This window comes from Gymnogyps californianus, chromosome 9 (assembly GCF_018139145.2).
Source record: "Gymnogyps californianus isolate 813 chromosome 9, ASM1813914v2, whole genome shotgun sequence".
In the NCBI taxonomy this organism is placed as follows: Eukaryota; Metazoa; Chordata; class Aves; order Accipitriformes; family Cathartidae; genus Gymnogyps; species Gymnogyps californianus.
Genome location: NC_059479.1, coordinates 22,654,966 through 22,679,998, shown reverse-complemented (window position 1 = coordinate 22,679,998; position 25,033 = coordinate 22,654,966). Strand labels below are relative to the sequence as shown.

The following is a 25,033-nucleotide window of genomic DNA, read 5'->3' as shown; positions in this document are numbered from 1 at the left end:
CAGGATTCACTGCGCTTGCGCGCCGGCCTCCCGCCGCCGCCGCTGGCGCACGGGGCTCCGCCCCCCGGCGCGCAGTGCGCAGGCGCGCGGCGAGGCCGCGCGGGGGGAGGGGTTGAGATGAGCGTACTACTCCCCAATATGGCGGACTTCGACACTATCTATGAGCTGGAGGAGGAGGAGGAGGAGGAGGAGGAGGAGTCCGAGCCTGTGGTGCGGAGCCAGGAGCTGCCCCGGCCCCGCGATGCGCCGGATCCCGTAGCGGTACGGGGCGCCGGGCACATCACCGTGTAAGGAGTGGGGGCTGGCGGCGGGTACGAGGCAGCGTGACAGGCCGGTGTGGCGGGGCGGGGGCGGTGGAGGCGGCGGCCGGGCGGGAGCACCGGCCGGGCGGGAGCACCGTCCTGCCGGCGGCACCGTGCTGCCGGGGGCATGGTTGCCCGCTGGCGGTGCCGGGACGGGGTAGGGACATGAGGAGGACTGTGCCCCATCCCTTTTTGCCCCGAGCCTCCCCTCCCCCGCGGACGCGGGCTGCCCGTGCTACCGTGGTCTGCAGCCCTGCTCCCTTTCCGCCTCCCCCCGCCACCTATTTTGTGAGAGGAGTTTTGCTTTTAACGTGTTAAAACGGGAAACTTCGTATTTTCCAGTAGCTCGAGGCAACCCAAAGTCATGAATGAACAACTGAAGTTCAGTTGGCTGTTCGGTGCAGAAGCAGCAGCTAATCAGCCCTGACAGTCCTGGGTGTACTTCGTTTTCCAGACAATCCGTTAGATAAAAAGTAAACGCCACCCGATGCGAGGATGAGCAGTCTGTTCAAACAATTTCACTATGACCCTTCTCTGTCTCAGCTGAGCCATGGAGCCCCCACACTGCACTGCAGAGGAGGCACATGGCTGTGTTGTAGTTTACCTACTCCAAACTTAGTTGTGAGTTTGGTTTAGGTTAAGTGTTTTTATCATTAGAACGCAACATGAGCCAGAATGTTTGCTACTGATTTAAACAGTTGCAACAGAAGGTGAGCAAACTGTGTGACCTTGTACGTAATGTTTACTCACAGGGATCTTCTTAGTATTCCTACTCCTGCAAGCAGAGGAATTAATATAACAAAGTACATCCATAACAAGTTGTTGGTTGTTACATTCCTTTTCACAGCAGAGAGGGAGGTATTGAAATTTTTGTATTGCAGAGATCCATCAAGCTTGTGTTGCTTTGGATCTTTCTTTATATTGCATAAAAGAATGCACATTTCTCTCTGTAAATAGGTGCAGTGTGATCTAGCTATCTGCAGCAAAAACACTGGGTGGGGAAGGCTCTCTCATCTTAAGAGAACTAATGTTGGATTTGATACTGTGTCCATCATGTAAGTCTAAATCAGGTTTGCATTGAGCTAGTGCCAGTGGATAGTTGCTCTGCTGCACCGCAGTGTACTTGCTTGTGTTGATGGAATTTCTTTCTGTCTTGACCCCAGATAGCATGTGGCCTGACTAAAGGAGGGATGTAACACAAGCAAAATGATCAGAATACCACATACCCATCTTGTTAGTTATCTGGTTTTAAGCACTAAAGTGGAAAAAATGTTACACACGTATTTGCTTTGTCTGCTGTGATGCTTTTTGTGTATTAGTGATGTGCCTTAAAGTTCCTTCTTGGCTCCAGCATCTTTTGGGGATGGGCAGGAGCATCTCCCAAGAACTCTGTCAACTAGTGGTGTCTACGTCAAAAGTACTTGTAAGTGATGCGGAAATCATGAGCTAGCATACATGCCGTTGTAACTACCTGAACCGAATTCCCATCCACCTTATTTTCCCTTTCTTCCACTCCTCCCAGCTTTCTTCCTGTAACAAGTATACTTACCTGAATGGTAGAAGGCAGCTTTTATCAGTTCATGATGTATTTTTAAATCTGCTTATATTAATAAAAACAGCTAGTGGATATTATCAATAAAATGCAACTAAACCCTGGACAGTGTAGCATGTAATCCTAACCTCCTTATTAAATGGAAATATTTTGCTTCCTAAAGAGTTTCTGGTTAGTATGTATCAGCTCTGAAATTCTGTCACTTTTTGATTACACAGATGCCGCTGCTTTTGAAATCAATTGGCTTCAGAAGCAGCCTGCTCTAGTTACTGAAGTGAGATACGTCATCGAGTAAAACTTGTGTTTGTTTTCTGAACCTGTCTGGAACATTGCTGATAAAAATTTCTGTACTGACAAGTCAGACACTATTAAAAAAAAAAAAGAGAGAGAAAAGAAAAACAGTTATTTTTAAAAAGCCATTGTTTTCCTTGGATTTTTGTTTCAGATGCCTTCTGTTCCTCATCTGACACTGGCCTTCTTGGATACTTTTGCTGTATAGAGAAGGGATAATTCTCTAATTCCAGGGTCATCTTCTGGTCCAGCTTTTCATGTACAGTCCTCTTATAAAACTCCCAAGTTAGTAAATTCAAACTATGTATTAGTTTCTTGCATGAGAGTTTTTATTCTTATGACCTTGTCAGTGAGCTGCTGACCCTAACAGAGTTCTACTGCAGTATCCAACGGTACTAAATATAAATTTCAAGAATTGTCTGAGGGTTTTTAGCAGGATCTTGCTTTTTCCACTGACTGTTTTGCTAACCCTTTTACCCCTGTGCATGGTAAGAGTGATCATGTGAAGTGTAATTGCTTTATTTTACTCGGAGAGAGAGAGAATGTATGTGAAAGTGGTTAGCAAAATTTATGCTCATCTTGTTCAACGCTCTCTCATTCTAGAAGATTCTTACTTTGAAAAAATTAACTATCATATTTATTGTTTTCACAAAGCTTTTGAATTTTAGCACAGAGAAATTTCTAGAACCTAGTAAATGCCTTTTCTTTGCTTCTGAAATTCCATTTTAATGAGTTATAGACCCATTGTTCACTGTTTCTTGCATAGTCAGTGTGACTCTGTTTGGTGTATCCAAGTATCTCAGCATAAACATGTTTAGTGAAGACTGAGTCATATGCCTACCAAAGCAACAGCAATAACTTTCAAAACCAGAGCAGTAAACAAACTGTAACTTGGTTATAAGTTTTTATTTGATGTAATTTTTCCATATCATTAAGTTCATGTGGATGGATAATAATGAGGTAATGAAATAGCCATTAAGCATATTTTTGCCCGTAGTACGCAGCTTGTGATTCCTGCTTAAGTCTGCAAACTTCCTAGTTTTGGATACAAGTTAACTTTGTTATTCCGTTATATTTTCTGTAGGAGTGCCCCAGGGATCCACAATCCAGGTGCTAATGAAAAGCATATTGTCATCAATTAGGGAAGGCAGGGAAGAGCCAGGTGCTCTCTAGTTGTGATAAGATGACATTTGATTATTGTCTGATATTACTCCATCTTCCGCATATTTAAAATAGCAGATTCCACATATTTAAAATAGCAAATGACATCAGCCTTCCACTAGTTATCAAAACCTTAGTGTTCCAAAACATCATCCATGGATAAGGATGCTCTTCAGTGGTTCTGTTGGCTTCATAGGAAAAGGTCCTAGACTAGGAAGAGAAATGTTAAATGTTCAAGGAGATTTCAGCTCAGGGCTCTTGATGAATGTCATCTTTATTCTCTAATGCTGGACAAAGCTTAGATGATACCTCATAAAGAACAGCATGTAGGATCTGAGTTCGTCTGTTCAAGATAGGTGAAACGTAACCTGGATTAGGTGTGGGGAAAGGAGCCACGCTGAAAGGAGGTTGGAGAGCCTATTGTACGAGAGCTGACTAAACGAGTTTAGCTTGTGTAGTCTAGTAAGACTGATCACTATCTATAAATACAGTAGTGGGATAAATGAGAATGAAGCGCTATTTAAGTCAAAAGAAAAAAAAAAGGTAAAGCACCTGTAAATATGTCTGTTCTAGATATGAGAAAGTGTTTCCCAAAATCCTCCTGTTTCAGTTCTGGGGACAGGAAACCTTACTTCCTTATGTTTTGTAAACTAATGGGAAGAGTTTTATAATGTGATACCTGTTGCAAGTGGGGTTTGCAACAGATGATTCAGGGTGTTCGTTTCAGTCTTTAATTTGAGGGATTTACGAATATATCTTATTACAGCTCCCTATGAGAAGTTGCATTCTCCCCACTTTACAAATGGGGGAAGATGAGATGATGGGACTTGTCTGATGCCATACATTAAAACAGGGAAAGAGAGACAGAAGAACTAGAAAGTTAGGTCATCCTAGTTCTACTCCAGTGTTGTTGCCTATAGGAAACAGTGGCTTGCTTTTAGAGATACTTGTCATCCAGCGAGAAAATTGCAACCTAAGTATATGGGTGACTTACCTGAATTTCAAAATGTTAGACTTTGGGCCTCTTTCACTGAGGAGCCAGAGAACTAGCCCAGAAATAAGTCACCACCGACTGATATCTTAAATGATTTAAAGGACAGGTACTGGAATTTATTTTATAGCTATTTTTAAATATACTGAATTTTAGAAGACTTCATAGGCCAAATCACGCTAGATGATTAGTCTGTTGTAGAAGGTCTAATGAAGTTACTTATCTCTCAATCAAGACTTTAGGTCTTAACTTTTTTATATTAAATATTCTAATAACACTTCAGTACTTCTACAAAGTTGCTTGCAAAGCTGTAGAACTATATAACATTCTGCTTTAACATTTCTAAAAAGCAAATATTTTTTAATTTGGTTCTTGAATTCCACTCCTTCCCCCCACCCCATCTAATAGGAATTTAATGTTTCTGAACTATGTGGTAAATAATCACAAGGATAGTCTGTAAAACTTGCAGAGACACTTTAGTAAAACTGTGCTAAAGGCCATCAGTGATGCTGACTAAATGTAGTATTATAATGTCGCATAGTCCTGTTTTCAGTATAGTCAAAACCTTTTATATTCTTTTAGCCATTTGCAGGTGTCAGTGTAAGAGAGATGCATTTCTGTAACTGAGGTTTCTTGGATACGTTATAACTGAATGGAATGTTTTGGCAACTGATACAACTTTTGGGTTTTAAATATGTTTCATGACATTATCAGCCTTCAAATTTAATGTAATAAAATATATTGTGGTCTTGTATTCTTAATAGATCTAAATCAGAAAGCACTAATTTATGTTATTCTTTATGGAAATTGGTGGTGCAGTGGGAATTTTAATGAGTATATGTGACCAATGAGATAAAAGACACTACCTATGGCGTAGGAAGTTTTTGAACTGCAAATTGTTGAAGGTCAGAAGAGTATTCTGGGGAAATGCTAGTACGTTTGCCTTTTTTTTTTTTTTTTTTTGCCCTTTTTTTTTTTTTTCTTCCCATCTTTTCTTCTTTTGCTGTTTCCTAGGCATCTGCTGCTGGCCGCTGTAAGAGTCAGTGTTCTGGGCTAGGTGGACTTTTGGCATGATTTAGTGGAATTAGTCTGTTATACGGGTAGAGTAAATAATTCTGCAGTATTACCTGAACTTTCGAGTAGTTCATTTATTATGTTGTCTGATTGCTACAACTTTGTGATGATTTCAGGTAGTTTTGTTGCTGATACACAGAAAAGTCCATATTCCTCAAAACAAGCTGATGTACATGCTTCATATCGTTATTCTTTTCTGGATTTTTTTTTTTAAAGACTGAAAAGACTACCTCATTGCTCTTCAAGCTTCCTTAAAAATAAATATGTAGTATAACAAAACTTGAAAGACTTCCGTTTAAAAAGAAAAACTAGAAAATGCGGAGCCTGACTTGCCAGATGACATTCACAGAGAATGGAAATGTGCTTCTATTAGTAACCTTTGTGCTTGCCTAAAATCTTATTGTTTTCACTGTTTGTTTTTGTAGCACTAATTTAACACCTTGGCTTTCCAGTTCACTTGTATATGCAGTAGCCCATGCTGTGCTGATGTTCAGTTCACTCACATTCACTTCTAGAAACTTTTCAGTGAAAAGATGTTGAATGAAACAAACACAAATAGGTGGCAATTGGTTATAGTGCTTAGAATAGCTTAAGAGACAAAGGTTGAGAAACATTTCGATTCAGATCTACTCTTTGGAGGTTTTTTTAATGTTTTACACAACTAGTGCTCCAATATGCTGCTCTTTACAAGAGTCAAGGCTCTGACTTAAATTAGCCATTGAAGAACTTGATTGGACTTCACCAGTATTGTTGACAAACATTTTAATTAGCTTGCTGGATTTCTAAAGACAGCACAAGTTCTTTTATTATGCTTCTCTCTTCTTTAAGGTTTAGTTTACATTTTTTTATACTTCTAAACAAGTTACATTGCCAAGTCTGGATATCTGAATTATTGCATTGTGCACATGAGTATGTATGTATTATGTAATGATAGGGGACTGATGACATTTCAGCAATACTAGTATTTGTACAAGTGACCAGTAAGGAGTACTTCAGGTGTCAGACTCAAAGCAAATACTCTTTCTCCAGAAGGTTTGTTTCTACAATGAATATTACAATACCAAATGTATTTGTGCTCCTCTTTTTGGCTGTGATCCTTTTGGGTTTTTTCTTTTTTTTTTGAACAAAAATCCTTTGAACAAGGAGATAGTTTAGCAGAGCGGACAGTGAACTTGATGTACAGTATATTTAACTTTACAAACATAACATTAAACTCTGTTTAGACGTAAAGGTGGTAGCTGAGAGGCCAGCTGCTGTTGCATTTTGTTAAATTACTGAATTGCAAAGGTTAAAGATTTCAGTTAAGGTAGAGGGGATGGAAGATCAGAGTTCTTGTTCTGCAGAAGCTAGCAGGTTTAGCATCAGAGCTTAGTTAACTTCTTGCCTACTTACATGCTTTAAATAAAATAAAAAAGTCAAATCAGCCTGCACTCTCAGTATCCTGCTGATCTACAACACTAGCTTTTTGGAAATTTCAGTTGGTTCAGTAGTTTTGGAGCTAGTGGTAACACAGGTTCACAAGCAAAGTCTAGCTCCCTGTAGGTTTCACTGGTTATAATGAAGATCTACCTCTTCCTCAAAACCAAGAACACTTTAATGAAGAATAGTCACAGTGATACCTAAGACTTAATTTTCTAGAAGTTCGTAATTGTTTTAAAACTGTTCTTTGTGTAGGCTCTTACATGTTTTGCATGAGATAGTTTAACTCAGCCCAAAGCAATTTTTTAAAACTATATGGTAATAAATTTCTAAGATGATGATGAATGGGTTCCTTATAACCAGCTTTATCTGTTGCATGTGAATAAATTGCATGAGTAAGAAAAATAGCAGTAAAGGGATTATTGAACCTAGTAAAACTGGAATTTAATAGCTGGAGGTTTTTTTCCTTAGAGAAGGCAAAGACCGAAACTTACTGTCATCCAATCGTAAAAGAATTTTTGTGCTTTTAGCAACTTGAAGGTATTGAAGTAAGGCAAGAAGCTGTATTTCTCTGTCTTGTAAATGACCTTATGAATGATACACAAGACCTTATATAAACTTAGATTGAAAGCTCATGAAATAATGTAAATGTAAGGGCAAAAGAAATTAATAGTTTTCTTTTAAAGTACAAAGTCTATTACTTTTTTTATTAAGGGAAACAAAATAAGTTAGGTGGAATATATTTTGTTTGTCTCTTTTGTTTTCAAGGTTTGGCTTGAGCAACAAGTTTGATACAGAATTTCCTTCTGTTCTGACAGGGAAGGTAAGTGTGAGATTAAACTGTTCTTTTAAATGGAAAGATCCAGTGCATCCAGTGGTTTCTGTGTTACAAATACGCGCTTGTGAATCCACAGTGCAGTGCCGGCCAGCACTGCACTGAAGACTGTTGAATTAATTCTGTCCTGTGTGAACTAGCTGGTTGATGACCAGTCCCTACAGTGTGCTTTGAAACAAGAAAAAATGATTTGCAGTGATTGCTACCATTATTGACGTTCTAAACACAGAAAAGCTCAACATGGCATCATACTGTTTTCATGCAGGCAATCTATGTGAAAGCAAGACTCACTTAACCTTGCTTTATAGATATCTGGAGTTTGTGCTACCTCCCGTGTGAATTATATTATTTCAAATACTAGACCTCTCTTTTTAATATGTCCGTCAAGCCTTGAGTTTATATTTAGATCCCTGGAAGAGAATCTATTTTATCTGAAGCTTTAAGGAACGAAACATTATAGTGTTAAATCTACAAATTAAGTAGATTTTTAGTACCTTTTCAGAAATATAATAATTGTTTAGTTCTGAAAATTAGTGGTGACAAGTCTCTTGCTTTCTCTGGAGTCCTGTCATCTTACTAAATGCAAGTTTAATAAGTATTCATTTGTAGCTATTAATGAAGTCTTGTAACAAAATTCTTGGTTATGGTTTTAAATTCTTTTCATAATTGTATAATTTTTTTAGACTTTTAAATTTTGAATTCTTTTTCTCTTGGATTTTTTTCTTTCTGCTGTTTCACTCGCCCCTGCTTTTCTTTTGCTTCATTTTATATCCCCTTTGTGTATCTTTTCCAGAATTTGTGAAGAAAAAGTTTATTTGGCTCTTACTACTTTCTGTAATGTCATACCATACAGCTACACTACCTCTGCAGCCTCTTGCAGTAGCTGTTGAGTCATATTAACAATATACTAAAATGCAGCTGGATGGCGTCTCCTGGTTCTGCCAAATCCATCTGAGGTTTTTCTCCTTCGTTTTCACCCCAGAGTATAATGAATCAAATACTTGTGTTGAATTTGTCCAGCAGTACAATTGAAAAGCAGGTTGCTATTTGGAGTTTTTGGTTGTTAAAAGACAGCCTGGGAAGTCTGGCCTTGCTTCAGAATCTCACTGAGCTCAAAAGGAAAAGTCTTACTGATTCCATAGTGTCTAATGTGAGGGCTGGTGATAACACCATTTGCATTTCACTACCTTGCATGTCTAAGGTTTATTCTTTTCTGCGAAGCTCTTTCTGATCACTGAAAAGCCACAGAATACTTTCTGGAAATAACAAATTTTATGTTCTTTTAGTCAAGTTGTAGTTTGTTACAAATAAGCCTATGGAAAATATCTAGCAGGAAATGTTAAAACTTAATTTGATTATATAATGTCATCTCTTTCTGTCTCTGTAAAATATGTTTGTGTGTATTAAAAAACCAAAACAAACCCAACCTCCCAAACCTACACTCTTTAATACGAGCATCAATGCCTGTCACATTTTCCACTTGATTGTCCTCCTCTTGTTAAATAGACAGTGAACAAAAGTCTAATTTAAAGTTCAGTTGACGGCTTGGCCTTAATTTAGCGAAGAGAGGAAAGAGGAAGTTCTACTTGGCATTTACCGTCTTGTTCTATAGATCTAATCAGTGACAACATAAATCACATGAGCAGGGATTTGCTGTATATAGGTATGCTTCTTCTGTTGAGAATCGTGATATCCTGTTATCTTTTTCTCATATGTGGATTTGAGGGGCTTTCTGAGTAAGAAGACCTTGAAAATAAATTAATTCCCTTTTGCGAGGGGAAAACACCAATCAAATGAGATAGTAAACACATTTTTCTTACTGCCTGCCACATGCTGCCATGAAAGACATTAAAAACCACAGTTGTGGGTTTTTTGGTTTTTAATACTTTCATGAATTGCAAGAAATAAATAATCTGCTGCTGCTTCTGGTTGTGGCAGTCAATCACCTTTATCCCTATTGAAAATGAAAACTCAGTCAGTTTTTTCCAGTAAGAAGGTTTTCTTCAAATACTCTGATAAGTAATTCACAATAACAAGTCCTTATAGTCAATTGATACACCACTTTAAGATCTTTTACTGTTCTTAAAATACAAATTTTTACTTTTTATAAAATCACGATTTATGAATACCGTAGTGACTGTTTATATTAACAATTTGTGATTAAAATGTTTACTGTGAACTTGCATTAGTACACAGCTAGTATAAGGCAATGTCATACTTTATTCAGAATGTCTGTGTAACATTAAGTTTAATGGCTTTGTTGTCCACTGTGAATTGATATTAATAATATATCCCACCTGCTAATGGAGTGTAAAAGATGAAGCCATTAGGTGGGGTTGAAAGATTTCTCTATGGTATTGTTTTTCTTTTTAATAAATGCAGATGAAGATCTCTGTTTTTAAACACAGGATGACAATCTATCCAATGCACAATAAAAATCCTAAATATATAAAACTATCTAGCTACACCTTTCTCCCAGAAGCACTAACTTTTTGGATTTATGCCACTGTGTAGTCTTAGGAATTTAGTTAAGCTTCCTGACCCTCAGTTTGCCCATCTACATGATGATGATAGTAAACCTTCTGCTAGTTTTCTTTTTTAAAAATCTGAAATACCCCTCCTTCTTCACCCATCTCCCCTACCTGCTCGTCTCCCAGGTTTTAGAGAGTCTGGGTAGTTACTGTAAATTAGCCTAGAGCTAAGATGCATGTAATTACATCTTAAACATTTAGTTGAGACATGTTTGTTGCTTTTTTGAGAGAGGTCAATGTGTATATTTGAGGATAAAACGTAGACAATAAAACAATAAAGGAAAGGAAAATATCAGGTAGGTCGGGTGTTGGGCCTAGCTAATTCAGCTAGATTGACTTAATATTTATCTTGCAGGATGAGATGCAAGCTTCAGCTCATTTATAAATACTGAGCTAGGCTTTCAAACAGTGCATTCTTGTCAACAGAATGTTTTAAGAAAAGATTTGACCACACTTATACAGAGGCAATATTTAACTTTTAATAAGGTGATTGGACTTTGGCCTAAATTTAAATTCTGGCTAAATTTAAATTCTGTGTGCTACAGTTTTATAGGTTTATTAATTCTTTTAAAACAAGCATTTAAAAGCTTTTAACAAAATACTCTTCATGATATATGGCGCAATAGCACACACTGCTCCAGGTGACAAGAAGATGATGGAGGCAGTGAACCTTAAGGAAGAAAGTAGAGTTTCCTGCCCTGATCTTAAAACAGTAAGGGTCCTATACAGAGATTACTGTGCAATGCAGGGAAATGTAAGCCATAAAATGTGGTCTTGGTATTGTGATCCCATTGCAACATGTGATTGATAGGGTTTGTGATCATGATGATTGAAGGAGAAAGATCAGGCCTGCTGGGCTTTACTTGCTCTCTTCCTGTGTTTGTAGATTCTCTTGCATCCTGTTGTAAAATATTATGACACCCCCTCCTTTCCTTTTATGTTTTGGGGTTTTTTTTTCCCCTCCCTTAAAGACCTAAAGGAACTAATGTCTCTTTACAAGGTGTATTGCACAGCCAGGAGCTATGTACTTATCTCATTCTTTTCACGACCCAGACAGAAACTCTCCAAGAGACTTTCCAAAATTACTCAAAACTAGACTTTCTTAGGGAGCTTTCTTTGTGCAGGAGGCGCTGTTAATTCTGTTTGTTTGAAATACGTTAGTCATTTCATATTGACCTTTCAATATCTGTACCTGCAAGAAAGGCAAGATTTAAAATTATGCCAGAAAATCAACAAAATTCTTTGGTGACTGTTTCATTTGGATACCATTTTATTATTTAATTAGAACAGTTATTTTATTTACAGATATTTCATTCTTTGTCACTGTGTAACAATGCTTAACTGTTACTGAGCTGTAAACTGAGAGCAACAAAGCTGTGTTTTGCTTCTGTTTATCACAGAATGAGGCCTATCTTGGTCACTGGTTCCTTTAGTTTCAAATGAAGATGTGTCATTGACTGACAGAAATATTTATTGTGATTACATTTCCTAAAGGGAGAAATATATCCAGTAGTTTGGGTTAGCCAAAACCATCTTAAGTAATTTTATCTTATGTTGCAGCTAAGAGATTCACCTTTACATGAAAGTATTCGGTGCATTAGCAGGTAGTAGTGGTGCTTTCATAATACTATATTAAGGTAAACGTCATACCAAAATTTCTGAAATAGAAATTTTCTCTGTTTCTTGGTGGCATCCAAAGTTGGTTTCTAGTTTAGCCATTTGCAGTGCTGTGCTCTACAGGAAGGAGAGTACTTCAACGTTGTTCTTATAAAGTAGCATCAAACTGTTAACCTGATGTGAACAGTGACTCCCTTAAAAGTAGCACAGAAATAGGGAATCTCACCATCCCAGTGCTTTCTTATTAGGTCCCAAATTTTTCTGCCAGCTGTGATCCAAGAATCTGGTTGACTTCTTTTCATGTTGGATATTATCACCGGTGATAAGGTTTCTTCATGTTAAACTAAATTCTGGACTGTGCGATTCCATTGTCTTTGGTAGGTTTGTACAGCTGTATTTTGGGGTTGGGGTGTGTTGTTGTCAAGGTCCAGTAAACTTTGTGTCTAACTGAAAAGGAAACATTCTCTTTTCTTAGTGGAATTCATTGCAAAAGTACTAATGGGGTCAAGAAAAAAAACTACTTATTTTTATCTTTCAGATAGATAGGATGATACATGTACAAATTTCAAAAGACTTCTCAAAGAAAGTGCCATTTGTGTATATCTAAATGTTAGGAACGTGTAAACTTCCTTAAGAGTTGAGAATACTAATTTGTTAATGCACATAATCTCAATTTACTTTGAAGCATGTCTGACTGCAGAAGCTGTACAATGTTACTCGTACTGCATACAACCAACCCAGTTGTACTTTACGACAAAACATTCTCCCACATTGAAGATGAAATGGTCTCGCTCACGTGCATCTGATATTTGTTATATCCTAAATACAAGAGCCAGCATTGGCAAAGAGATCTGTAAAATCTTCTGTTTCAGATATATGCAAGTACAGGCTAGTTTTCCACATTACAATGTGATTTTTTTTTTTTTTTTTCCCTGTTCATTGAAAATGTCCCAATGTGTGGGATCTCTGTTTCTTTTTGTTATTTTCTTTCCTTTTTTTTTTTTTTCAAACTAAGGTGTCTATTGTAAAGTATATTTAATTGTTGATGTTCCAGTCAGTCTAAAGAAAATTTTTTTACTTGCTCCATTTGTATACGTAAAAAGAATTATAAGACAGTCTATTCAATTGGGGGGGGGGGGGGGGGGGGGGGGGGGGGGGGCGGCTGTATAATTGCAAAAGAAATACTTTCTGTGTACTTACTAATTCCTGCTATAAAATAATCACAATGTTAAATTATGTTCTTATATTACTAACTGTAGGCCTGGCTTGTGTACAAACCCAGATGACCTCTGACTCTATACTGCACGGTGATCTGAATGGCCAGGAAACAGATGTTGTATTTATTTACTCCCTTTCCTGCAATGTTTTAATGAATTTAGCCCTTGTGAATAGGCGGAGGTAGCAGAATCAGGTCCTCTCCGTTTCCTGTCCCATAGTTTTGCTCCTTTGGTGAAAGGAGTCTTTGTCATTAAATTAATGCTGCTGCTGTTGTTGCCCTTGTTTGCAGAATCAAATGAACAGAGTTGGGCTTGCTTGCTTGGAAGGATTATGTAGTAGTTGCACAGCTTTGTATACAGACTAATTCTAGGGGGTTTTTTTCTTCAACACGGCAAGTAGGTAGGACAGATTATTTTTTTTGAGTTGTTGTGCCTGACTGGCCAAGTCTATTGAAGTTGGTTCTGATTATTCCGCTTCGTGCGTTCACATGCTGGATTGTGTTACAGTTAAGAGTGCTATCTTGGAGTCAATACCACGAATCCATATTTGACTTGTCAGATAGAAGTTATTTAGATTCTGTAGAGAGATGAGGGATTTGGGGTCTGTAAATAGGTAAGTGCTCTCACTCTTTTGTAAGAAACATGCTGCTATCAGAGAAAGGAGCTTATTTCTGATAGAAAATGTGGTTTTCCGCTGTGACTCTGCAGTGGCAATATATAGAAAACATTATTTTGAGTAAGCTCTGCTGAATATTCCTTAATTTAAATAAGTTGCTTTTCAACAGCTAGGCTTTATTCATAACCCTGTACAAGATGCATTTCTTTGCCTTGACTATAATCCAGTATATGTCTCTCCAGGCTTCCCTATTTTAGGAAGCAGCCACAAGTGAAGTTGTGGCCTCATGTCGTTATGGACCACTTCAGGAATTTATTTGTGGACAGAGGTCCACCTTCACCCAGGCACAGTGTAGACTTGCACTGATATGAAATTAATTTGGACAATATTATCCTTTTTTCTGTGTGGCACACAAGTGTTTTTTACTACAAAGCTGCCCCACATTCCCTTGGAAACCAGATATCTGTCGTTCTTCCTTTTTTTTTTGGTCAGCGTAGCAAGTGCATGTGTTGTACAACTGTGTCCCACTTCTAGTTTTGTTTGGGGCCCCTATGTTATCAGGACAATTGATTTATTAATGGTGCAATAAATAAGGATGAGGCTGTTCATCTAAGCGATGTTTAGCTTTTTAATGCAAGTTTTTGCAAAGCATGCACCATAAGTGAATTCGTTACAGGAAAGTGACTTTTCATGGTCACTGGGTGACCAGTGTTTTAGAAGATGAGGTCATATTGCGTAATGGTATTATGTTTCATTAACATTTTAACCTGTAGAGGCAATTATTGAGAAAATACACCTGTAATGGCTTTCCACTGAAGTTCAGCACTTCTATTGCAGGTTGCCCCAGAAGAATTCAAGACCAGCATCAGTCGTGTGAATGCCTGTTTAAGAAAGAATCTCCCTGTCAATGTAAAATGGCTGCTTTGTGGCTGTCTGTGCTGCTGCTGCACACTGGGCTGTAGCCTGTGGCCTGTAGTCTGTCTTAACAAAAGAGTAAGTACATGTTTCGTTCTTCTTACTCTATTTATTTTGCAATTACTGATAATATTAAATAATGTTTAATAGTATCATCCTCATTTCAAAACCCTTTTTTTGTCTCACTTGCATTCAAAAGGTTATTCCATTTTCCATTCCTTAGAAAATAGAAAAAATATGTTTGTTAATGAAGTAAATGATACCAAATTACCAATTGAATTAATAGTCTTAGGAATAGCTAATCCCATCTCAGTTCGAAGAACAGGATGGAGTATATGATAACCTAAATTTCTGGGATTTCTAAAGGTCTAAGAATTGAATTAAATGAGTGCAGAACTGGATACTGACCTTAAAAGACTGCCTGAACTGGAGTGAAAATCACTTTTCCTTTTCACACACACTCCCCTACACCCCAGAATAAATATTTTTTTAAATTAAAAATCACTTTTTTGTATGTAATAGTTACCATGACATTTCTGAGCTGTGGTTTATTTGACATATTTTACTGGGCTATTTCTTTTAAGAACAAATTTATTTTCTATTTGGGAAGTTTAAAGACTTCCCTTTGTGTGTGTTTGTTTATTTTCAACAGAAAGTTGACAGTTCTTGTAATCAGGTCCAAAGTAATAATTCTGAAAAGTGCTTTAGCAATATCAAGTAAACGCGATCCTAATTACCTCTGTGATTTACATTTAGAATTGATTTATCACAGCAGTAAATGTTTAGCAAATACGTAAGTAGATATAGTGTAATAATATTCTTTGCAGCTACATAGTTTGTAAGACTTGTAGCCATAAAAATCTAATTATCCAGAAATGTAAATAGTACGTAGGTGCACTAGGAAAAAAAACTCTCACACTTGTCAATTTAATTATAGGAAAAGATCTCAAGTAAAAATTTATTAAAAAGTAATACTTCTGGCTTTTGAGAGTTTATGATCGTTAATAAAACAAACTGAAAGCAAAAACAAGGAATAGGCATTGATTTTCAGAGAAAATAAACCACAAGTGTTTTGCTAAACTTTCCAACTTGCTGAAGAAAAAAACAGTTGCGTTGACTGGCATTGAGTTTTTAGTTTAAAAAAAATGGCATGCACTGGAGGCAACTTGTTGAATATATGTTAACTTGTTGAACTGCTTGCTGAAGCCTATATCACTAAAAAGTTACAGGACTTGATTTAGCTCATTTTAACTGCCTTTACAAGTGTTCTTATTGCAGAGGAATATGCTTGAGATATACAGACGGAATATTTGCAGTTTTAAAACCATATTTAATATTCTCGTGCTAGTGAAAATCTAAATAAATGCCCATGTGATGTTGTAGTGTTAATGTAATTCTCAAGGGTACAAATAATACGTACTAAGTAGGAGTAGGGAAGATCATGTTACTTCCGTGGGGGTGTGGGGGTGTGTATATTAGAGCAATTTGATCACTCTAACAATCACAAGTATAAGATGGTTCTGAATTTTCTCTCGTGGTGGGTTGAAGCTGGCCAGCAACTAAGCACCCACCAGCCACTTGCTTACTCACAAACCCCTATCCCCAAGCAGGATGGGGGAGAGAATCGGAAGAGCAGAAGTAAGAAGTCGTCATGTGTTGAGATAGACAGTTTAATAAGTGAAGGAGAAAAAGGGAAGAAAACCCAAGTGATGCAAAGGCAAATCACTCGCCATCTCCCACCAGCAGACCAATGCGCAGCCTGTCTCCGGGCAGCGGGCTACTTTGGAAAGAATAGCCCCCAGTTTTATTGCTGAGCATGACGTTGCATGGCATGGAATATCCCTTTGGTCAACGCTGTTCAGCAATAGCTAAAACATTGATGTGGTATCAACGCTATTTTAGTCATAGATCTAAAACACAGCACCGTACGAGCTGCTGTAAAGAAAATTAACTCCAGTCCCCATACACTCATCTAGCAACAAAAAGCATTATGAGATCCAAAGGCTGGAAAATTAAACCAAGACAGCTGAAACGGGAAACAACACATACTTTTAATTCCAAGGATAGCTTTGTCACTGGAAAAACTTACAAAGTGGTGGTGGATTCTCCACCATTAAGTGTTTGACTCAGGATTGGATAGCTTTGTATCTTTTTTTTTAATGAGATGGTGTAGCTCACCTACCATTATTAGCTCTAGCAAAGAAATTGGTGGATGGAATTCTGTGGCATACCACGCAGGAACTAGAGTAGATCATCACAGTGGTCTTTTTGTGACCTTAAAAATCACTGAAACTCCACAAATCTTCTCCTCTCCCACACTTGTGGAAGGAGCAGAACATGAGGGTCATATGCACTTTTGTATCCAAGAGTTGAAAATACAGGCACTGTTTGTTGTAAGCTGGAGTTCTGTGGTGTTGAGATTTTTTTCAGGATTCAGATAACAATTACACTACTAAAATCTGGAAATTACAGGTATGTAAATTATGTGTTGTCAGTAGACTACCTGTAGTGAGTGCAGTATTTGGCCAAGAGAATGTGGGAGATTCTGTTTTGTTGGCTTGGCTATGGTAGGTAAAAATACTAAATTCAAAAGGATCTCTTACTAAGTAAATGAATTCTGGGCAAGTTGCAGTCCTAAGTTAACAAAAGACCGTGGGTGTTTTCTTTTTTTTCTGAAGGAGTTCTGATGTTGAAGAGTGGGGAGTTGAAGTGGTAGGACTTCCACTTATAATTTCTCTTTTGCTTGGTTCTACTTTTATAAAACTAACTTAACTTAAATTTATCTTAAGCCAGAAATGCAATAGTAAGGCTCTTCTGGATGAGGCTGGCTACTGAACCACTTCTAATACAGTTTTGACTTACTTTTTAGACTAGAAGATCAATTCAGAAGTTATTAGAATGGGAAAATAACAGACTATATCATAAGGTAAGAAAAGTTAGAATGCTTGTTTTTTTCAGCTTTAAGAACAGTAAGTTTGTTTGCATAATTGGCATGTAGGAATTTTACAGTCCTGTTATAATTCCATACTTCATAGTGATCTTAAATCTGTGTCTGAAGTGTTACAGATCCTAAAAATTTGATATTGCTAATGCTTGTTATGTTACTCATGAAAACAATGCTGTGGTATGCATTAATCCTTTGATAATTATTTTCTTAGCTTGGTTTGCACTGGAAGCTGAGTAAAAGGAAATGCGAAACTAGCAATATGATGGAATATGTAAGTATTACTTCTGTTACTTATTTGGTATTCAACATACCTATGATTTTATAGAGAAAATCCTTAACTTACTAGACTGTCACCTATCCGAAAAAGATCTCTCAGAAAAACGTGTAGTCATGTTTGGCATACACCCGTGAAGGCCACTTCTAACAAGAGCAGCCATGGCATATATTGAGACTTAGAAATTGTCACCACTAAACATGTTTTCTCTTCATAACAATTCTACGTTTGCACTGCAGGTACACTTTTTTTGGTCTGTAATTTGTAATGAGGGAGACCCGCTGGGACTTTGTGCATTGGTGTGATTCCCACACCAGGCCATAGTTCTTTAACACTTATCCACCTTTTCCATTGGTATTCCTAATTACTTTGATTCAGGTTCTTTGTGCAGAAATATTGCATTTTTATAGTAGTGTGGTTTTTTTCTGGATTTTTTCTTTTTTTTCTTTTTTACTAGCTCTGAATTTCATAAAGTTTTAACCAAGACAGACAGTCCATTTAGGAAAGCAGAATTTGAAATATTTCTGTGGTCCTACTACTTCCCCATCCACTTTCATGTGTAGCCGTGAAGATTGTGTAGGCTTGAAGAAAAGAGAAAGTCACCCCAAAAAAGTCAAGCGTCCAGAAGCCCTGTATTTCAAAATGACTGAAATCTCTGCTTTGTTATTCTGGGAGACATTCCCTCCTTACAGAGTATCTCAGATATGTTTAGGCTTATGTACTAGCTAATGTTGCATGGAAATTGTGCTGAAGGTTTGGATTTTTTGGTTACTGTGTTCTGTTCTTGTCTTTTTCCCTTCTTCAACAGGTAATATTAATAGAGTTCTTACCAAAATATCCCATATTTCGACCTGACTGAGGAACAGCATTTGGTCTTTCATGTTACCTGTCATTTTCTACCCTTAGTGCCTTGTAGATGATTTTGGAAAGAAGATGGTCTACTTTGCTGTGACTTAAAAATGTTCTTCAGTAGAATATCTTCCTTGCTATGTTACTTTCTTTTGTTAAGAGGAGAACAATTTGCACATCTTTTTGTTAAAAGAGGCTTCTATGTTGCACTCTGAATTTTTAACATTAACAATAACAGATATAGTTGCCACTAGGGATCTAACATCAGTGCTGCTTAAACTTGTTCTGAGCATGCTGCCTTATTAATTTCTATATTTGCTGTCCTCAAACATGCATCCTAATGCCGTGTCATAGTTGCAATCCTATAAACCCTCAGTAGAAATGTCCAGGTAAGCGTCTAGTAGTAATGATTTTAGTATAACTTGCTTGCATAGGACTTGCAATCAACAGCACTGGTTTTGTCCTGCACTTTGCAAAATCATCATTTACATTAGGGGGTTAATTATTTTACCCACTATGGATTTGTAAATATTTACTCTTTGCATAATGTAAAGTGTGGTATGCCAAGGTTTACAGAATGTATTATAGCTCTTATTCTATTGCCAACAGTCCGACATTGTTTTATTCATTACATTTGCTAGTATCCCTCCAATTTGTATAGACCCATTCACATGCTGTTTTTATGGTAAAGCCATAATGAGTTTGTACATACTATCAGATGTGTAGGGCTCAGTTGCACTTTGTTTAGTAAATGGATGAAAAATGCATAGCATTTCTGTCTTTTTTTTTTAAACTATTTCAGGTGGTGTTTGTAACACCTGAAATAGGAAGCTTAAATACTGTTCACCTTTGAAAAAGTTGCATTTGTGGGGTAGATGGCGGCTGCTATTAGCAAAATACCCTAAAGCCTCTTTTTAAGTTAGGAATGTATGGATGTCAAGTTTTGTTTTGTTTTTAAGTAAGGGAAAAAATGTTTCATAATTGGAGACCTTCATTACTAAGGAGAAAAATTTGGAACAGCCAAATCAAAGCTGAAGTAACACTTCTGTTATTTTTGTAGCGTGATAGTACTTCAGCATTTTAGCAGTTAAGTGACACGGCATCCTTTCCGGTGGAAATAAATTTTATGTAAATCAGAGTAGTGTTTTGAAATATGCTGATGGGAGGAAGCGGATCAGTTGAAAGGGTTCGTGCATATGTTTTTGGCATTCAGGCACAGTCTGAAGAGCCACAAATGCCTTGTGGTATTCACAAGTATTTTTGGATTCTTCCCTGTTTGCCTGATCTCAAGAAGGGAAGTAATCGTAGAAAAACTTCCTGTAATGGCTGGCCTAAGCAAGACCACTTGATAACAGTAAGCAAATGAAAATTGATGCAGGTTCCCTCCCTTTCCTAACTAGAAATAAGAAACCAGAGAAGAAACAGCAGATGACTGAGTATCTGCAAGTTGTGATGAGTATCATTGTAAGTCTCCAGGCATTTCTTTGCAGCAACTTGACTCCTTGCAACATCATCCCCAGTTGCTTTTTCGTTTCAGGGTGACTTGGGATTTCCTCTGAATGTATTTGCATCTTTTCAGTATGCAATATTGTATTAAAATATAGTATTTGTAAAACTATTGCATTCTAATAACTGTAGTAGGCCAGATTTCTTGTACGCAGTGTTTACAGAAAGCCAGTTTTATGCAAGTTGTTACTTCGAATCAAATTTCGTGCTATTCTTACTGTACAGCTGAGGAGTGTCAGACTCCAGCGCTTGCAGTAGTTTCCAATCACAGACTGATGCTTCAGATTCTGAAATCTGTATACTTAGTGCAGAGGTTTCATTTGACTGGTAGATTGGTGACAACTAGCTGTGTAATTGCATTTGTAACACAATGAATAAAAAACTACTGTGTTGTCTGAATTTAACGTTAGCTACACCTTGAAACTCAGATTCCAATCACAGAACCAAGCAAGTATTCTCTCCAATTTTTTTTTTTTTTTTTGGATGAATGTTAACTGGAAGCAGAGAAAATACTTAATGGCAGAAAAATGCAGTGTAAACCAAAACTGAAACAGCACACCCAATTCTATGTATTTCCCTTCCAAATAAGTTTCTGGAGTAAATGAAGGGAGCTTAGCTTAATTAACAGAACAATGGAAGTTTCTTACTGTTATGCCAAAACTTTTAGTAATTTTCTTTTTGTTGCATAAAAAAACTCAAGAAATCTTAGCAGGTTCTTATTTTCTTCTTTATGTGACTGTATTTTCAAAATGTTCTTTTTCAACTGAGAGAACAGGCAAGCCGAATGAGAGTTCTAGGAATTGCCAGCGGTGAATGCTGAGCAGTCTTCAGTCTTGCTGCTAAAAGAAATCCTCTTCAGTCTGTGCTGACTTCGTCGCATTCAGTTCAAAATTTCTCAACCTGATTTGTCGTGTTTCTGTGAAGTGCTGTGCCAAGCTGAGCGAATACCCTGAGCTACAGCAGCCCCCAGTCCCTCTGGGCTGCTCCCTGGCCAGCCCGTGCTGCTGTATGACCAGAGATCCAAGGCAGAACAAGGTGGCAGCTTTGCTTTCCCCCCCTCACCCCTTTGTCCCCTTCCCGTGGGCCTGGCCGCGTCCAGTGCCACTGGCTGCTCTGCCCGCAGCAGGTTGTCTGCCCCTGGGTCTCTCCCGGGCACCGCGAGGCACTTAGGCACAGAATATTAGTTTTTAAAGTTTACATTTAAAGTATGTAAATTCTATATATTTTACTTTTTCCTTAATTGTTAATTGTATAGCCTTCAAACCATGAAAGGGTCTCTTCTTTTTGTGTTTTAATAGACATTTAAATATGTGGCCATAAAGCAACTAGTAGAGAGTGTGAGAGCCAAAACTGCCATTTACAGTAAGCGCCATGTTTTAATAAGTAGATAAATTTGCATTAAAATGCAAAACCAGCACGCAGTATTATATTTGCATCTGAAAGACGCAGGTTCCATAGCTCATGTAAAGATGAAGGCAGCTGTAAGTACTGCTCTGAACTCTGTGCACTTCTGTTCTGCCCACAGGTTCTTTTTTGCCTGGGCTATCCTTTGCTTTAATATAAAAACATTCAGGGGTAATTGTATCTCACGAGACTGAAAAATCTCATTTTTGACAATGAGAAGTCAGCATGAATTGGTAAACCTATTTATGGAGGATACTTGTTAATTGGAGAAAAAATTTGTAGCAATATAACAGATTAATGTTAGCAAAGTGTAGTGCAAGCGCTAAAGAAAGTGCCTTGACTGGTTCCAACAAAAGAGAAAACATTGTGCAGAGAGTAAGGAGAAAAGGGAACTAGTAACTATCAGTAGTGTGAGTTTGCAGCAGATTTTTAAAAGCAGCTACTGTCTACCAAATCAATGTTTAGTTTTTCATATTAACATGTTGACACTAACTTTCCTTTCTAGTTTTTATCTAGGAAGTATTTGGGTTTGTATCTAGTAAGTTTTCTATCTAAGGAGTATTGAAGTATTAAAGAATACTGGCAGAGCATCAAAGCTCTTACCTACTGATTCCCCACCCGCATCGGTGAAGTTGTTGCACCATAGGAGGGAGAAAAAAAAAAAAGTGCTCCAAGACATGCACAGACAAGTCTAGGAAGCGTGGATTCACTTATAGATGGGTGACTTTAAAACAGAAAACATTTTTGCTAAATCTGGTGTGGTCTTGGTAAATGAAAAAAAAAGTTCCTATGCTTTCCTTCATAGGTACAAAACTCCATATGCAAAAACATAAATATATGTTTATTATTGTTCCACTATGACAGTTTACTACATTTGCTTGTCAACACACTACCATTGGAGCAATAAAAATGTCAAGCTATTAATATTCAATGTAAATAATTTATCATTTTAGTAAGTAATGTTATGTGATTCTTCTGCCATTTTTTTGTTTTCTGCTTTTGGTGTTCTTATGATGTTGTAACATTACTTGTACTGCTTAAGAAAAGTGGTTTTGTTTAAGCTGTATGAAACTTTGTGTTCTTAACATTTTTATTCTGTTTACAAGTGAACAGCCACTTTTTTAATAGGACCTCACATCTTGAGAGTTTTCTCAAGTTTTCTCTCTTTTTTTTTTTTTTTTTTAATCAAAATAAAATCCTAACTGAGCTCGCTTTCTACAATTTACTGCACTGGCTTGTGCCATTAAAAGAAGCTGGAAGTCAGACATGCTTAATCACTTTGAGACATTTTTCTTTAATTAAATTTAAAGATGATAAACGTTTGAATAGTGCAGTGTGTTTATGGAGAAGAAAAATCTTTTGCGTCTCTCCCTGTAGCAATGTGCTGATCAGCTGCAAATGGAATGGCAATCGTGGTGAGTTTTCTTTAAATGAGACACACTTCTGATATGGCCAGATCAGGTGCTTGTACTGGGACTTCAGGTATGGTTTGGCTGATTTAAAGAACAAGACTTGGAAAGCTTAGGAAGGCTTTCCAAAAAAGAAAACTGCAGAATGATCATCACATTTAGTCTTCCAGATAATTTGGTTGGTTGGCTTACAGACCCTCTGTTGTAAGGACTTCCTGTAGGAGTCTCTTGCTGCAGTGTTCCTCTCCAAAAAGCAAAGGGTTTTCTCCTATGCTATCGTAGTTGCACCTCAAAGGGAGCCTAACCTGAGCATGGATAGTGTGTATTAGTGAAATAAATCATTGGCTTATATAGAGGATTGTGAACGTAGGACAATGCAGCCTTTTGTGTGTGTTAACAGGCTAGCTTTGTAGCTGTGAAAGCAGGACTTAAAATTAAAGCCTTTGGCTCATCCCTGAGGGAAAAATACTGCATTCCTGAAATGGGCATGTGCAATGTTTTTGTTGAAAGTTGGTGTCCTCAGTTGTTTTGGACAAATACAGGAGCATCTGGGTTGACATGCTGTTTAAGCATGGCACTGTTACTGAATATTGTTTGAGAAATTTAGAGAATGTTACTGTGGTGTTAGGCCAAATATAGGAACATGGGGCTGAGTCAGGAAGTTAATCCCCTGTTAGGGTTTATGAGATGTAATTGCCTAGACTACTAGCAATGGTCCATTTTAAGAATATGTGGGATTTGGCCCTGACTTCTACTATTGGAAGGCAGTTTTAGAACTGTTTGGTAGCGAAGCTTACTGTAATGTCTGTGCCAGTGTATTTATAATGCTATACGTCTGTCACATCAGTATTGTTCTTCAGCATAAATAGTTGAAGTGTTCCAGCTGTTTATTTTTCTAGTTAAGCTTATAGAGACTTTTAAACCCTTTAGTCTTCATTTGCCAGACAAAATGAAATGTTAGTCTCCTCTCAAAAGCAAAGTTCTCTATTTCTGATCATCCTACTTGCACTTGCTTGCATTTACTCCAGTTTGAATTAATTTTCCTTGAATAGGGGTGACCAGAAACAATCAGATGTTCCAGATAATGGCTCATGGCTAAGGCACTAGGTATTTCCATGTAGATAATTCCCTCTCTTCTGTGAAAATAATGTGATCCATTAAATTTAAAGGATCACATTTGTCTCCTTAATGGCTGTATTGTATTTCTGATTCATAGCCATTCTGTGATAAATTTGGGACTTTTTCTCTTCAGTCACTTCTAGTTTGTACGAGCTCCCAACAGACACTCTCATTACTAGTCCCATCAGTCCAGACTCATCCTTTGACACTTTGTACTGTTGAATTTCTCAATATTTGTATTACAGTGGTCCTCCCAATCCTCCAGCTCTTCCTGTATATGCACTCCCATTCCTCCTGTAAAAAAATCTTTGTCACTGACTGATTCCATCTGCAAAGTTAACAAAAATGTTTTTACTAAAAAGATTAGTTCCAAGATTGATGCCTGAATTCTGCTTGTAATTTTCTAAAAGCCCTTTTACTTAGTCCCTTACTTGATTTAAATTTTTCTGTTATTTCTCCATCTGACTGAACCAGTCATTTCCTTGTTGTAGATTTAACCTATTTGGACTTTGTTGATTTACATCTGTTTGTTTATTTTGTAAACATGTGGGCAGATTTGGGTCTAGGCTAAACTACTGAATTTTCTGTAATCACTGGATCTGTTTAGAGGATTATCCTTTTAATATATTCACATTTTATTTCACATTCTTTTATATAAACTGTATGATCCATAGTAGCGTTCTTTTGAACAGTAAATTTCTGCAGGAAATAGATTTTTTTATCTTAAGTTCACCGATAACAAATACAACCTGAGATTTCTGCTAGAAAAAAACACTTTTTAAGAACACTCTGGGTCACATGCGATATCCAAAATTGTAATAAATTGGGAGGAGGAATTACAGTAGCTCTCAGACTAAAAAGAATTTAAAATTAAATTAAAAGGCATATCTTAAACAAAAGGTAATGACTGATCTGTATTTAGTGTAAATTATGTGATGTGCAAGCCTAAATGAGTAATTGAAAATTACTGGTTCTCCGGACAATGTCTACAGGGATATCCTTGG

General features: G+C 37.3%; 1 protein-coding gene across 1 annotated transcript; it reads left to right on the top strand.

Moving 5' to 3' along the window:
- Positions 1–117: 117 nt before the first annotated feature.
- On the top strand, positions 118–19,365 carry CHIC1 (cysteine rich hydrophobic domain 1). The gene is made up of 6 exons (XM_050901971.1): positions 118–287; positions 7,559–7,613; positions 14,444–14,599; positions 17,391–17,447; positions 17,680–17,739; positions 18,551–19,365. The coding sequence occupies exons 1-6, from the start codon at positions 118–120 to the stop codon at positions 18,599–18,601; spliced, it is 549 nt and encodes a 182-aa protein (XP_050757928.1). The 3' UTR covers positions 18,602–19,365.
- Positions 19,366–25,033: the final 5,668 nt, after the last annotated feature.

Bases quoted from the DNA above. Each gene is read 5' to 3' on its own strand.
- CHIC1 (XM_050901971.1), top strand. From the start codon at position 118: ATGAGCGTACTACTCCCCAATATGGCGGACTTCGACACTATCTATGAG. The intron at 7,614-14,443 runs GTAAGTGTGAGA...CTTCTATTGCAG, and splicing joins CTTCTGTTCTGACAGGGAAG to GTTGCCCCAGAAGAATTCAA. The intron at 17,740-18,550 runs GTAAGTATTACT...CTTCTTCAACAG, and splicing joins CTAGCAATATGATGGAATAT to GTAATATTAATAGAGTTCTT.